Here is a 14,783-nt window from a genome sequence, read left to right on the forward strand (position 1 = left end):
AAGTGACAATTCCAATAAATTGTTGACTTTTCTTGCTGACAACTTTATTTCGTAGAAGGTGGAGTGGGGAGCTAGGGGGTCTGCAATTTTAGGTTTGATTCTCACCAAAAGGGAGGAACTGGTTGATGAGGTGAAAGTAGTGGGCACGCTTGGTAGTAGTAACCATGCAATTTTAGAATTTGAAACCTTGGGGAACAGAAAAACTATTCATAGTCAGACCTGTAGGCTAGACTTCAAGAAAGCAAAGTTTAACAAACCTAAAGGTATGCTGGGTAGAATGCAGTGATCAGAAAAAACTTAAGGAAATGGGAGTTCAAGAGGGATGGGATTTTCTTAAGAGTGAAATACTGAAGGTACAAGCATGAACAATTCCCTTGAGAAGGAAAAACAGAAGGAACCTAAAGAAGTCATGGTGGTACCATAAACAGCTTTCAAAAATTTTGAGTAATAAAAAAACCTTTTAGGGAATGGAAATAGGGTCTTATAACCAAGGATTGAATCATAGAATAATAGAGTTGAAAGGGATCTCATGGGTCATCTAGTCCACCCCTCTGCACTATGCAGGACACTCACATCCCAATCGCTCATCTACTGTAACTTGCCACCCCTTTCGCTTCACGGCATCAGCCTCTTCGTCAGATAGCTATCTAGCCTCTGTTTAAAAATTTCCAAAGATCGATAACCCACCACCTCCCGAGGAAGCCTGTTCCACTGAGACCCCGCTCTAACTGTCAGGAACTTCTTCCGGATGTTTAGATGGAATTTCTTTTGAATGAATATAAACAAGCAATGCTTGGAGGGAGAGTGTAAGAAAAGCTAAAGCTCAATATGACCTTAGGTAAGTGAGAAATGCTAAACACAGCAAAAATGGTTCTTTAGTTCTGTTCACAGTAGGAAAAAGAGTAAGGACATGGTAGGGCCATTGCGGGACAAGAAAGTGACATTGTAGCAGGTGATGAAGAGCGAGCTGAAATTCTCAATTCCTACTTCTCAGTCTTTTCTTGTGTGGGAAATGGTGCTCCTTGTTGTAAAAACATATAACATGACGAGGGATGGGAGTTGCAACCTTGGATCATTCTTTAAATGAAACTAAGTTATCTGAGCCAGATGAATTACATCGGAGAGTACTAAAAGAACGTGCAGGTTTAATTTCTGAATATCTGTTCATTATTTTTAAGAATTCTTGGAGAACAGGTGAAATGCCACAAGATTTTAAAAAGGTAAAGGTATCCCCTATGCAAGCACCGGGTCATGTCTGACCCTTGGGGTGACGCCCTCTAGCGTTTTCATGGCAGACTCAATATGGGGTGGTTTGCCAGTGCTTTCCCCAGTCATTAGTGTTTACCCCCCAGCAAGCTGGGTACTCGTTTTACCGACCTCGGAAGGATGGAAGGCTGAGTCAACCTTGAGCCAGCTGCTGGGATTGAACTCCCAGCCTCATGGGCAGAGCATGTCTGCTGCCTTACCACTCTGCGCCACAAAAGGCTCTACCACAAGATTGGAGGCAGGCAAATATCCCAATCTTCAAGAAGGGGAAAAAGGAGGACCTGGGTAACTACCGAGCCGTCAGATTAACATCTAGAGCTGGAAGTATTTTAGAACAAATCAACAGACAATCAGTCCTTAAGCAGCTAGAGCAGATGGTTGTGATTATGCAGAGTCAGTATGGCCTTCTTAAGAAAAAGTCATGTCAGACTAACTTTATATCTTTTTATTAGAAAGTTACTACCTTGCTGGATCAGGGGGATGCTGTGGATATAGTTCATCTCAATTTCAGTACAGCTTTTGATAAGGTTCCACATGACATTCTTGTTGACTTGGTAAAATGTGGTATGGATCCTGTTAATATTAGGAGGATCGATAACTGGTTGACAACCGAAGTGCTTGTTAATGGTTTGTCTTCCTCTTGGCGAGGAGTGACAAGTGGAGAGCCTCAGGGATCTGTCCTGGGGCCTGTGTTGTTCAACATATTCATAAATGATTTGGATGAAGGAATACAGATGATACTAAACTGAGAGGGATAACAAATATGGTAGAGGAATCAGGATACAGGATGACCTTGACAGGCTGGAAAACTGGGCTAAAATGAATAAAATGAATTTCAATACTGAATAAATGTAAAGTTCTGCATTTTTAAGGAAAAATCAAATGTATCATCATAGGATGGGGGAGAACTCTCTTGGCAGTTGTACATGTGGAAAGGATAGTAGACCATACACTGATCATGAGTTAGCAGTGTGACTCGGTGGCTAAAAAGGCAAATGTGAACGAGACCTTGGGGTACTTGTGGATTGTAAACTAAACATGAGCAGGCAGTGTGATGCAGCGGTAAAAAAGGCAAATGCCATTTTGGGCTGTATCAACAGAGGCATCACATCAAAATCACAAGATGTCATAGTCCCATTGTATACGGCGCTGGTCAGACCACACCTGGAGTACTGTGTGCAGTTCTAGAGGCCTCACTTCAAGAAGGACGTAGATAAAATTGAAAGGGTACAGAGGAGAGCGATGAAGATGATCTTGGCCCAAGGGACCAAGCCCTATGAAGATAGGTTGAGGGACTTGGGAATGTTCAGCCTGGAGAAAAGGAGGTTGAGAGGGGACATGATAGCCCTCTTTAAGTATTTGAAAGGTTGTCACTTGGAGGAGGGCAGGATGCTGTTTCTGCTGGCTGCAGAGGAGAGGAAACGCAGTAATGGGTTTAAACTTCAAGTACAACGATATAGGCTAGATATCAGGAAAAAGTTTTTCACAGTCAGAGTTGTTCAGCAGTGGAATAGGCTGCCTAAGGAGGTGGTGAGCGCCCCCTCACTGGAAGTCTTCAAGCAAAGTTGGATACACACTTTTCTTGGATGCTTTAGGATGCTTAGGGCTAATCCTGCGTTGAGCAGGGGGTTGGACTAGATGGCCTGTATGGCCCCTTCCAACTCTATGATTCTATGATTCTAAATGGGATTTTGGGCTGTATCAAAGCAAGTATAGTGTCCAGATTGCACGAGGTGAAGGTACCGCTTTACTCTGGGTAGACTTCACTTAGAGTACTGTATTCAGTTCTGGGCATCACAATTGGAGAAAGATGTAGACAAATTGAAGCATGTGAGGGGTTTGAAGGCCAAGTTGTATAAGGAAAGGGTGAGGGAGTTTGGTCTGTTTAGCCTGGAGAGAAGAGGACTAAGAGGAGATGTGGCAGGCAACTTGAAGGGCTGTCACATAGAGGATGGAACAGAGTTATTTTCTTTTGCCCCAGAGAGTCGAACCAGAACCAGTGGGATGAAATTCATTTAAAAGAATTTTTGGCTAAACATCCAGAAGTTCCTGACAATTTGAGTGGTTCCTCAGTGGAACAGGCTTCGTTGGGAGGTGGTGGGTTCTCCTTCTTCCAACTCTATGATTCTAAGTTTTTAAGCAGAGGCTGGAGAGCCATCTGATGGAGAGGCTGATTTGGTGAACTTAGACAGATTTTGAGTGGTGAGCCAAAGGAATTGTGTCTTGAGCTTGGCTATTGTGGCCCTGTCTTGCATGCCAGGAAAATGCTAATGCCACCTTGGGATCAGAAGGCGAATTTCCTGTAGACTAGACTGACCAGGGATTCTGTGTTTTTTGGGGGGAGGCATCATCTGGTCATGGAATTGGACTCAGTGTGGGTAGGCAAGTAGTTCTGCATAATGTTGGACTAGATGACCCGGGAGGTCCCTTCCAACTCTATGATTCTAACTGTGTGTCTCCATGATAAGATTTCACTTTGTATTCTGCCTTATCCTGGTTGGTGTCTGCTACCGACCGCCTGACCAACGAGAGGATGTGGATGCTGCACTTTGTGAGCAGCTTGAGAAAATATCCAAGCGGCAGGACCTTGTCATCATGGGTGACTTCAATTTCCCAGATGTGTGCTGGGAAACAAACTCTGCGAAGCGTCCTCAGTCATGCAAGTTTCTGACCTGCCTGGCTGACAATTTCATTTATCAAATTGTAGATGAACCCACAAGAGGTTCAGCCATACTGGACTTAATACTGACCAACAGGCAAGAGTTGGTGGATGAGGTGAAGGAGGTGGGGACCCTAGGGGGAAGTGACCATGTCCTCATAGTCCTTTTGAGATGGGGAGCCAAGGAAGCTTGTAGCCAGACGCGGATATTGGATTTTCGTAGGGCAAACTTTAATAAACTCAGAGACATGATGAGTGTCATACCATGGACGAGAATGCTGGAAGGGAAGGGAGCATGTGAAGGGTGGGCGCTACTCAAACAGGAGCTATTGCATGCTCAATCAATGACTATCCCAGAAAGACGAAAACACTGCAGGAGCTCTAAGAAGCCTATTTGGATGAACACAGAACTTCAAGAGGAACTAAGAAAGAAAAGGAAAATGTTCAGGAAATGGAGGGAAGGACAGAGCTCTAAAGAAGAGTACCTACAGGTTACTAGGCACTGTAGATCAATCATCAGAAAGGCCAAAGCTGAGAGTGAGCTAAGATTGGCCAGGGAAGCCCATTGTAACAAGAAAAGATTTTTCAGTTATGTGACGAGCAAACGTAAAGTAAAGGAGGCAATAGGCCCACTGTTGGGTGCGGATGGACAAACTCTAACGGAAGATGCAAAGAAAGCAGAAAGGCTTAGTGCCTATTTTACATCTGTTTTTTCCCACAGGTCAAAGTGGTTAGGCACATCTAGAGATGGCCATAGCCAAAGGACAGTGTCTGGGTGGCAGGTTAACATGGATAGAGAGGTTGTCGAGAGGCATTTAGCTGCACTGGATGAGTTCAAATCCCCTGGTCCGGATGAAATGCATCCGAGAGTACTCAAAGAACTTTCCAGAGAACTTGCACAGCCCTTGTCCATCATCTTCGGAACCTCTTTAAGGACTGGAGATGTCCCGGAGTACTGGAGGAGAGCAAATGTTATTCCGATCTTCCAAAAAGGGAGGAAGGATGACCCGGGAAACTACAGACCAGTGAGTCTGACCTCTGTTGTGGGGTAGATAATGGAGCAGATATTAAAGGGAGCGATCTGCAAACATCTGGAGGACAATTTGGTGATCCAAGGAAGTCAGCATGGAATTGTCTCCAACAGGTCCTGCCAGACCAACCTGGTTTCCTTTTTTGACCAAGTAACAGGTTTGCTGGATCGGGAAAATTCGGTTGATGTCATTTACTTGGATTTTAGTAAAGCTTTTGACAAGGTTCCCCATGATGTTCTGATGGATAAATTGAAGGACTGCAATCTGGATTTTCAGATAGTCAGGTGGATAGGGAATTGGTTAGAGAACCGCACTCAAAGAGTTGTTGTCAATGGTGTTTCATCAGACTGGAGAGAGGTGAGTAGCGGGGTACCTCAGGGCTCGGTGCTTGGCCCGGTACTTTTTAACATATTTATTAATGATCTAGATGAGGGGGTGGAGGGACTACTCATCAAGTTTGCAGATTTCACCAAATTGGGAGGACTGGCAAATACTCCGGAAGATAGAGACAGAGTTCAACGAGATCTGAACACAATGGAAAAATGGGCAAATGAGAACAAGATGCAATTTAATAAAGATAAGTGTAAAGTTCTGCATCTGGGTCAGAAAAATGAAAAGCATGCCTACTGGATGGGGGATACGCTTCTAGGTAACACTGTGTGTGAACGAGACCTTGGGGTACTTGTGGATTGTAAACTAAACATGAGCAGGCAGTGTGATGCAGCGGTAAAAAAGGCAAATGCCATTTTGGGCTGTATCAACAGAGGCATCACATCAAAATCACAAGATGACATAGTCCCATTGTATACGGCGCTGGTCAGACCACACTTGGAGTACTGTGTGCAGTTCTGGAGGCCTCACTTCAAGAAGGACGTAGATAACATTGAAAGGGTAGAGAGGAGAGCGACGAGGATGATCTGGGGCCAAGGGACCAAGCCCTATGAAGATAGGTTGAGGGACTTGGGAATGTTCAGCCTGGAGAAAAGGAGGTTGAGAGGGGACATGATAGCCCTCTTTAAGTATTTGAAAGGTTGTCACTTGGAGGAGGGCAGGATGCTGTTTCTGTTGGCTGCAGAGGAGAGGACACGCAGTAATGGGTTTAAACTTCAAGTACAACGATATAGGCTAGATATCAGGAAAAAGTTTTTCACAGTCAGAGTTGTTCAGCAGTGGAATAGGCTGCCTAAGGAGGTGGTGAGCTCCCCCTCACTGGCAGTCTTCAAGCAACGGTTGGATACACCCTTTTCTTGGATGCTTTAGGATGCTTAGGGCTAATCCTGCGTTGAGCAGGGGTTTGGACTAGATGGCCTGTATCGCCCCTTGCAACTCTATGATTCTATGATCCCAAAGATGTGTTCTGAAAATCAGAGCCTGTATATTAAAAGGTAAAGATAATCCCCTGTGCAAGCACTGAGTCATGTCTGACTCTTGGGGTGACGCCCTCCAGCGTTTTCTTGGCAGACTCAATACGGAGTGGTTTGCCAGTGCCTTCCCCAGTCATTACCGTTTTACCCCCCAGCAAGCTGGGTACTCATTTTACCGACCTCGGAAGGATGGAAGGCTGAGTCAACCTTGAGACGCCTGCTGGGATCATGGGCAGAGTTTTCAGGCTGCATGTCTGCTGCCTTACCACTCTGCACCACAAAAGGCTCTGCCTGTATACTGCCCCCCCCAAATAATCTCCTGAAAGGATGGGCTGCAGCAGGTGAAAAAAAAAAGAGCTTTTCACAATTTGCAGGGTCAGTATGGGAGATAGTTCTTTTGGAGTTGAGGTCTGTCCCTAAACAGGAGGAGGGAAATGTCCGTCTTGATTTTACATTTTCTTTTTTAATTCAGAGGTGCCTTGAAGAGCTTCATGTGATCCACCAGGAGGCAGCGTTGCATTATCCTGTCTCGGTGCTGCTCCCTGAATTACGGGGGGCTCCCGGCGTTATTATTTTGTGTGTTTCCCTTGCTGTTGTGCACAGATGATCGTCCTCTGAAAGGCTTTCTTTCCCCAGTGGGTCCCTGCAGTAGAACGAAGCAGCCGGGGTGGGGATGGCAGCGCCTCTCTCTCTGTTCTTCCAGGGTACGTGTGATTCAACGGGGTCTGCTTTTGTCAGTTTCTAGCGTTTCTTATGCAGCTGTCACAAAAGGAAGGGCAAGCTACCCAAATTCTGTTGAATTTTTCTACTCATGGGCTGTTCTAATCATAGTAACTGCTCAACTGTTACTATGTATTTTCTCCATATCATGTAACATAACTCCAGTGGTGTGTAAGGACTGACAAAACATTTTTTCAGGATAATTAGAATTCTATTAGCTTACCTAGAAAAGGGAGGCCATTGTCAACGTTTATGGATTTTGTTCATTGAGCACTGGGACTGGAGATTCTTGGGGCAGGCGTTTTCCCCCCTGACCTGGCTAGCCCCATGCCCAATCACATCAGATCACAGAGTTGGAAGGGACCTCCAGGGTCATCTAGTCGAGCCCCCTACACAATACAGGAACTCACAGCTACCTGCCCACCCACAATGACCCCAATTTCATGTCCAATTTCATAACCATATTAATCCCCCCTCCAAAAAAAAATCTCCAGAACCCAGCCTGTCCTGGAAGAAATTCACCTACCATCCTGTAGCAGCAATTAGCAATTCCCTGGGTCTGCAAGGAAGGGCCACAAGAGACAAACGCTGGCACATCCCTTCCTGCCCACCCACTCACCATCTGCCTAAATTCATGGAATCAGCATTTCTGTCAGGCTACCTAGTCTCTGCTTAAAAACTTCCAAAGAAGGTGAAACCAATATCTCCTGAGGAAGCCTGTTCCACTGAGGAATCGTTCTGACTGTCAGGAACTTCTTCTGGATGTTTAGCTGAAAATTCTTCTGAATTAATTTTAACCCACTGGTTCTGGTCTGTCCTTCTGGGGCAACAGAAAACAACTCTGCTCTATCTGCTCTATGACAGCCTTTCAAGTATATGAAGATGGTGATCATAACACCTTTAAGCAGTCTTCTCTCCAGGCTAAACAGACTAAGCTCCCTCAATCTTTCCTTATAGGACTTGGTCTCCAAACCCCTCACCGTCTTTGTAGCCCTCCTCTGGACATGCTCCAGTTTCTCTACATCTTTCTTCAGTTGTGCTGCCCAAAATTCAACACAGTACTCCAGGTGTGGTCTAACAAGAGCGGAGTAAAGCAGTAATATCACCTTGCGTGATCTGGACACTATAATTCCTTTAATACAGCCCAACATCCCATTTGCGTTTTTAGCCACCGACTGACACTGCTGACTCGTGTTCAGTCTATGGTCTCCTAAGACCCCCAGGTCCTTCTCACATGTATTACTGGCAAGGCAACTCTCGCCCACCCTATAGTGATGCATTTGATTTTTCCCCATCTAAATGCAGAATTTTACATTTTTCACTATTTGTTTTATTTATTTATACTTTAATTTATATACCGCCGCTTTTGGGAATACCGTCTTGTGGCAGTTTACAATAAAACAGTAAAAATACAATGGGACCCTGAAATCCCCATACAAACAGATGGCGTCACGGTCCGAGTGCCCGGCCCCATTTCCACCAACACATTTTCAAATGGCAGTCAGTCCCCTGGGCGGCCTTTTCATGCGTGGGTTGTCAGGCAGGCATCTGACGTAGACCTTGACTCATTTCCTATGGCTGCAGGAGCTGGACTTGGTTATCCCCCGTCAGGGTTTTGTTTTAATAACAAAATGTTCTACTTACTGATACCACAAAGCTTAATTATCAGTTTGTCATAGGTTTGTTAAAGCTACTTACTTAATGTACAGCCTCCCTTTCTCACCAGGCTTCAGGGGGAGGGGGTTGCACAATCTGAAACAATGCAGCAGGAGGAATGAAAAACATACAACCCACAGTGAATAAAACTGGGCTCAAAATTCTGGGCTCAGAACAGAACAATATTGAAAGAGGGCTGAATTGTAAAACTTGGAAACAATGCAATAAATGTTACTCTACAAGTAACAAAAGCATGTAAAAATCCCCCCCTGAATAATTCCGTTTTGCACATTTTGCAGAATGATGAAAAGGGCGGGGCCTCCCTGTCCCCCTCGGTCCTGTCCTTCCCCTACGCGGGGGCCACAGCGATGAGTGTCCCTCTTAAGACAGTTCCTTCAGAAGGCTTTGATCAGACAAGTGAAGCAGCCCAGATGGATAATGCTGAGAGAAGCAATTCTGCAACTTGCTCCATCCATCCATAAATCCATCCACCCACCCACCTATCCAGCCATCCATCCATCCCTCCATTCATTCATTCCTGTTCATTGCCATCACTCCCAGCTTGGCTGCCTCATGGCAGGTTACAGATTAAAGCCCCATAATAAAGTCATTAAAAAACCCAACCCTTACAGAATCCTTGGCAGCAAGAACTACTCTAACCCCCTCCCCTTGCCCATTACCCCATAGCTCCATGACCCCCCTCCACCCAGTGCCTTGGGTGTGATGGGGAGTCAGCCTGATGTTCTTGCTGTTGCAAGGGGGGGGGGTCTTAAACCTTGAAGGGCCTTATTGAAGATGTTCTAAATATGGCTGACCCTGGTTGTCAAGACCACAGTGAAAGTTAAGCTTCTACCTTTACCGGACTGCTTCCCATTTCTCCTAATTCTATTATTGCTTTAAAAAGCTCCATTTCACTGAATTTGAGAGCCAGGATAGAACACAACTGGTTAAAAATATGAATTTATCCACCGCCATTATACAGTTAATTTTACATACAAACAAGAACTGTCCAGAACTTCATGCAGATTTGTTTTTATGTCCCACAACCAAAGATATGGACCAACACGGGCTTTTCCTACCCTTCTGAGGTGCCAATCATTTCCCGAGAGAAGAGCCTCATGACAATAGTGTGTATCGTGAAGAGAAAACGTCTTTGCGAAGAGCCCTGCATACCTGGTGAGGAGGGCTTTGAACTGCATCCAGTTCAAACTGCATCCAGAACTGCATCCAGAGCAAGACAGAAATTCAAAACCTACTTTTGTAGATGGGAAACCTGCTGATTGACAGGGAGTGGCATATACACAGCGAACCATTAATTTACAGGTGAATTCAAAAATTAAAACCCCAGGACACACAGATGAAGAATTATGATATCTGTAATGCCCAGAGTATGGGAAACAAGCAGGAAGAGCTAGAAGTCCTAATAGTGGAAGGGAACCATGACGTAATAAGCATTACAGAAACTTGGTGGGAGAACACTCTTAACTGGAATAGTGCAGATAAATGACTGGCCATGTCGTTGTTGTCATCCGGAAAGGTTTAGGTTTCTGGACCCTGGATCAAGGTATTGGGAGATGGTTTGCACCTCACAAGGGTGGGGAAAAATGTCTTTGCAAAGAGATTTGCTGATCTAGTGGGGGAGTGAGATGTGCATTCAAAGCCTAGTTCGGTGAAGATAGCTGTAGATGGGAACACTGCAGGTTTAAAGGGAATGGCACTTATGCAGGGAACCATTAACTTACAGGAAATTTCAAAAACTAAAATCCTGGGGTACTCATGTGAAGGATTACGATGTCTCTGCACAAATGCACAGAGTATGGGAAACAAGCAGGAAGAACGAGAAGTCCTCATAACAGAAGGGGACTATGAAATGACAGGCATCACAAAAGCCTGGTGGGACACCTCACAACCAGAATAATAGGATTGAGGGGTACAACTTACTTAAAAGTGACAGACAAGGGAGGAGGAGAAATACTATATGTTAAGAATATATATACTTGTGAAGAAATACGTGTGTCTGAGCATGAGAGTACAGCTGAGAGTCTTTGGGTAAAAATAAAAGGAGTAGGAAATAATAGTGGTATTATGGTGGAGGTCTGCTACAGACTGCCAGGCCAGGCAGAAGACATGATTGAGATGCTCCTGAACCAGATTACAAACGAGACAGGACCTAGTGATCACGGGAGATTTCAATTACCCAGAAATCTGTTGGAAGACCAGCTTAAGTCCAATAAATTCTTGACTTGTCTTGCTGACAACTTCATTTCCCAGAAGGTGGAAGGGGCAACCAGGGGGTCTTCTGTTCTAGACTTGATTCTCAGCAATAGGGAAGAACTGGTTGACAAGGTAAAAGTTGGCAGTAGTGACCATGTGATTTTGGACGTTGTGAGCTTGGGGAAGAGAAAAACTACACATGCAGGCTGGACTTCAGGAGAGCACATTTTAACAAACTAAATTTCAATCAATCATCCCTTTATTGGCAGTACAGATTTAAAAATCCAGTAAAAGAACGGGTTCATCATAAAACAAGGTATTTAGTTGATCAGGGATTATAAAAATCTTTGCCTAAGAAGTGAGCTACCACTGCAGCAATGAGGGGCTCTTTATCCTCTAGCAGGTGACAAGTTAATGACTCATTGGAGACCCAGGGTTTTAATGCCAGTAATGGAGAAAGCTTGCGAGCAGAAGTGAGATGTTGACTCGACAAGAGCTGGATGTCCAGGAGCAGAGTCATTCATTGCAGGGCACGTGACTCAGTCTACCTCTTGACCAGGCTGTTGGTAATATGTTTAGGCAAGCCAACACAAGATAGCACCACCAACATGGGTCAATGAATGTTGAAAAATATGAGGGTTATGATCTATAAATCCAAGGGATGTTATAGAAGGATGGTGATCAGGCTCTTTGGGCATCCGTGGATAAGACTTGGAGATCAATATCCAATAATTGTTGTTTGACGACTGCGCCTTCGTTTAGGTTTTGAAACTTGTAGGGGGTCAGTCCAGCTTGCTTCAAAAAGGCAAGGATTTTCCTGTACCAAGAGGAAAGATGTTGGTCTGCTAGGAGGTAAGATGTCAGACTTCCGGTCTGTGCTCTATATCAGGGGTCATCAACCCCCGGTCGGCGGCCCGGTGGCGGGCCGCAAAGGCCACGGTACCAAGCTGCCGCCAGCCATGCCTGCCTTCCCCCGCCGGCAGCAAGAAGGAAGGGAAGAAGCAGGCGCAGCCGCCGGCATGGCGGTGACGCAAACGCACATGCACGCTGTTGCCGCGCATACTCGCTGTTGCCGCGCATGCATGTTAGCGCCCCTAGTGGCGAAAACGTGCATGCGCAGTTGCTGCGCATGTGCGTTAGCGCCACCTGGTGGCGAAAACATGCATGCGCAGCAATTGCGCGTGCGCGTTTTCGCAACATCCGGGCCGGCGGCTCTTCCCTCACTCCGGAGGCGGTCCCTGACCTGAGAAAGGTTGGGGACCGCTACTCTATAGTATAGTCTGATCCAGTATTTCACAATTCACAACCACGCCTATGTGGACAGCTGAGGAAGCCCATTCTCAAGGCATAGCACAGACTCAGAAACACCTTGAGGGACTCCTAGAAGATGACGCAGGAATGAGGTCTGGAGCAATTCGATCTTGGCAGTACAGTCTGGACCCCAGATGGTGATGCCGTAGCATAAGAGTGGTAGAGGCTTTTTGTGGTATAACTGCTTAGCCATGGATATATGGCTGTATACACCTATAGAAGGATTTGCTCACAGCACTGGTCTTGTTTCCGAAGGAATTGGAAATGAGTCTCAGATGGGGAGAAAACTTATGTTGGGTAGAATCCTGTGGTCAGAAAAAATTCCAAGAGAGTTGGGAGTTTCTCAAAAGTACTGAAGGCACAATCATAGATTATTCCCTTGAGAAGGAAAACTGGGAGGAACCTAAAGAAACCAGGGTGGCTCCACAAACAGCTTTCAAAAAAATTGAATAATAAAAAAGACTCATTTGGGAATTGGAAGGGGGGACAATATCCTGGATGCTCCATTAGGATTCGTTTCTTGGGCCTTACTTCTGTCTGTCTGTGGTGGGATAACGGGGGGTGGGGGTGGCGTTTGAGCTTATTTATTTGCTCCTGCCCCCCTGGAATCGTGTCGTTTGACAGACCCTGCCCCCAGGCTGGGGCCGAGCATACTTCTTGAGGGACCAGATTAGCATGCAAAGACCTTAATGGTCTTCTGGAGGAGGCGGTCCCTCAGAGACGCAGTGCCCAGCCCCCGTAAGGTCTTAAAGGTGAACATCAGAACCTTGAACTTGATCTGGAATTCAACTAGTATTTGGTGCAACTGTTGGATTTATGACTGCACAAGAAAGAAAGATGCAAGGCCATTGCGTTGCATGTTTCTCCTGGATACTTGCAGCTCGAGGGTCCTCTTCATTGCCCCACAAGGAGGGGGGAGTATGCTGTAAGACCCCCTCCCAGTCCCACATTCGGTGCAGAGAGGACATGGAAGAACTTGACACATTTTAATTGGATCATTAACTGATTAGGAAACCACAGACCAATCCGATTGCCCCCAAGGAGGCCATGTCGATCCGTGTCACGCGCTCTGAAGTCTCCTGTAGCTGGAAGGGGGCAATGGTTAATTATCCCGCCTACAGTCGGGAGGGGAAGCATCCTTTGCTATCAGCCTGTGAAGCCTGCCCAGTCCTTGGGTGAGCGATACCTGGCATCACATCCCAGGATGCCGCCTGCCTTTTAAGCAACCAGTTCAGAAGGCGAGTGCTGCAGCTCTGCTGGACCCTTTCCTGCTTGGGGCTCCCGTGGTCTGCTTTTCGACAGACAACCGGAGAGCTCTGAAATTGGGGCAAGCCTCTTCAAAGGGAAGCATCCGAGGTCCTCTGGAGTTGTATGTCCCCCGCCGTGAGAGCTGCCCCCTTCCCATGGAGTCAGGGGAACTATCAATGGTTAGCGCGTGTTTTTGTGGGTGGTGGGCAGAGAGCAGAATGACTCCTCGCTCTTGGAGGTGAGAATCTGTACTGCAGAGAGAGCCTGTCTGTAGCTACTGGGAGGTGAAACCCTGATCAGGACGATTTTAATCTCTCTTGATGCTTTATGTAACAGGAGGTCATGTGATCTCAGGCTCTGTGACGCTTCTGCTGCCTCTCACCCTCTGGGACTGTGCATGGCAGACTTGGCACAGGCTCTGCGTGGGGCTCAGGGGCTGGCTGCAGTGGTTCTCCCTCCAAATAGCGCCAGGCGTCCAGAAGAGCGGCAGTTTTGCATCGCTAATGTCCAGAGTGTTAATTCTGAAAACTTCTTTTTGCCTGGCTGAGCAAGAATCAGTGGATACAAAAGGGACGCCAATGTAGCTAGTGGCTCCGCAGAGACGAGGCCACAGAGAGCCATGAAAGTGTTCCTGGAGCTGGAGCAGCATCTTAAAAGGTAACTGCACAACAGCGTCTTCCGCCTTTTGGACAGTCCGTATCAGGATCCTAGTTGAGGAGGCCTCAGGCAGAAACGGCCAGGGGCCTCGGGCGCTGGCTGGAGCCCCCCTTGGCCAGAGGGGATGCCTAGTTGGGGCTGGATCTGTGCTTTTAAAGTCTCAAACAGAATAATGGCTGAATTATTGACATCGCTGTAAATGATGAATGTTTTAAAGCTATAGATCAGTTCTAAAGCTGTCTTGATTTATCTGGGAAATAATTTACAAGACAATCAGGCAGTAGGCAGGAATTGGGGAGAATTCTGGGCCTTGGAGGTGGGCTTGTGACCTCGTGCTCTGCCTCGGAATCCCACCTGTACGGCAGAAGGGTCCCTTCCTTTGTTGGGATAGGTGAAGGGAGAGCATCTTCCACATTAATGCTTAAGCACAGATCACTATGGAAATTGCCGTCAGGTGACAGATGACTCGTGCTGACCCTTCCTGGGGTTTGCAGACCAGGAGGGCTTGCCGTACGTTGCCACCCTGGACTTCCTGCGTGGTCTCCCATTGGCCTCCAGGGCCTGATGAGGCCGGGCTAGCCTGGGCCCTCCCGCTCGGGCCCCACTACCTGCCTCCAGCTACCTTTGCAGCCTCCTTCTTTCCTGGCACACAGGCCA

The 14,783-nt window shown here is 46.5% G+C and overlaps 1 protein-coding gene across 4 annotated transcripts in view; it reads left to right on the plus strand.

Annotated features, from left to right (window-relative positions):
- The window catches only part of TSC22D1 (TSC22 domain family member 1), a 69,253-nt gene that overhangs the window by 49,522 nt on the left and 4,948 nt on the right, over positions 1 to 14,783 (plus strand). For 2 of the 4 annotated variants that reach the window (XR_013232203.1, XM_077344053.1), the window contains exon 2: positions 6,957 to 7,024. The exons of 1 other annotated variant lie outside the window; for it this stretch is intronic. Coding sequence is in view for 2 of the 3 variants with exons in the window: in XM_077344053.1 (XP_077200168.1) it covers positions 6,957 to 7,024 (68 nt within the window). In the remaining variant the exon portion in view is untranslated. Of the gene's footprint in view, positions 1 to 6,956; positions 7,025 to 13,419; positions 14,127 to 14,783 lie in introns of those variants that run through there. One more of the 4 variants, XM_077344054.1, reaches the window with a different exon arrangement.

The sequence above is a fragment of the Paroedura picta genome, chromosome 6 (assembly GCF_049243985.1).
Source record: "Paroedura picta isolate Pp20150507F chromosome 6, Ppicta_v3.0, whole genome shotgun sequence".
NCBI lineage: Eukaryota > Metazoa > Chordata > Lepidosauria > Squamata > Gekkonidae > Paroedura > Paroedura picta.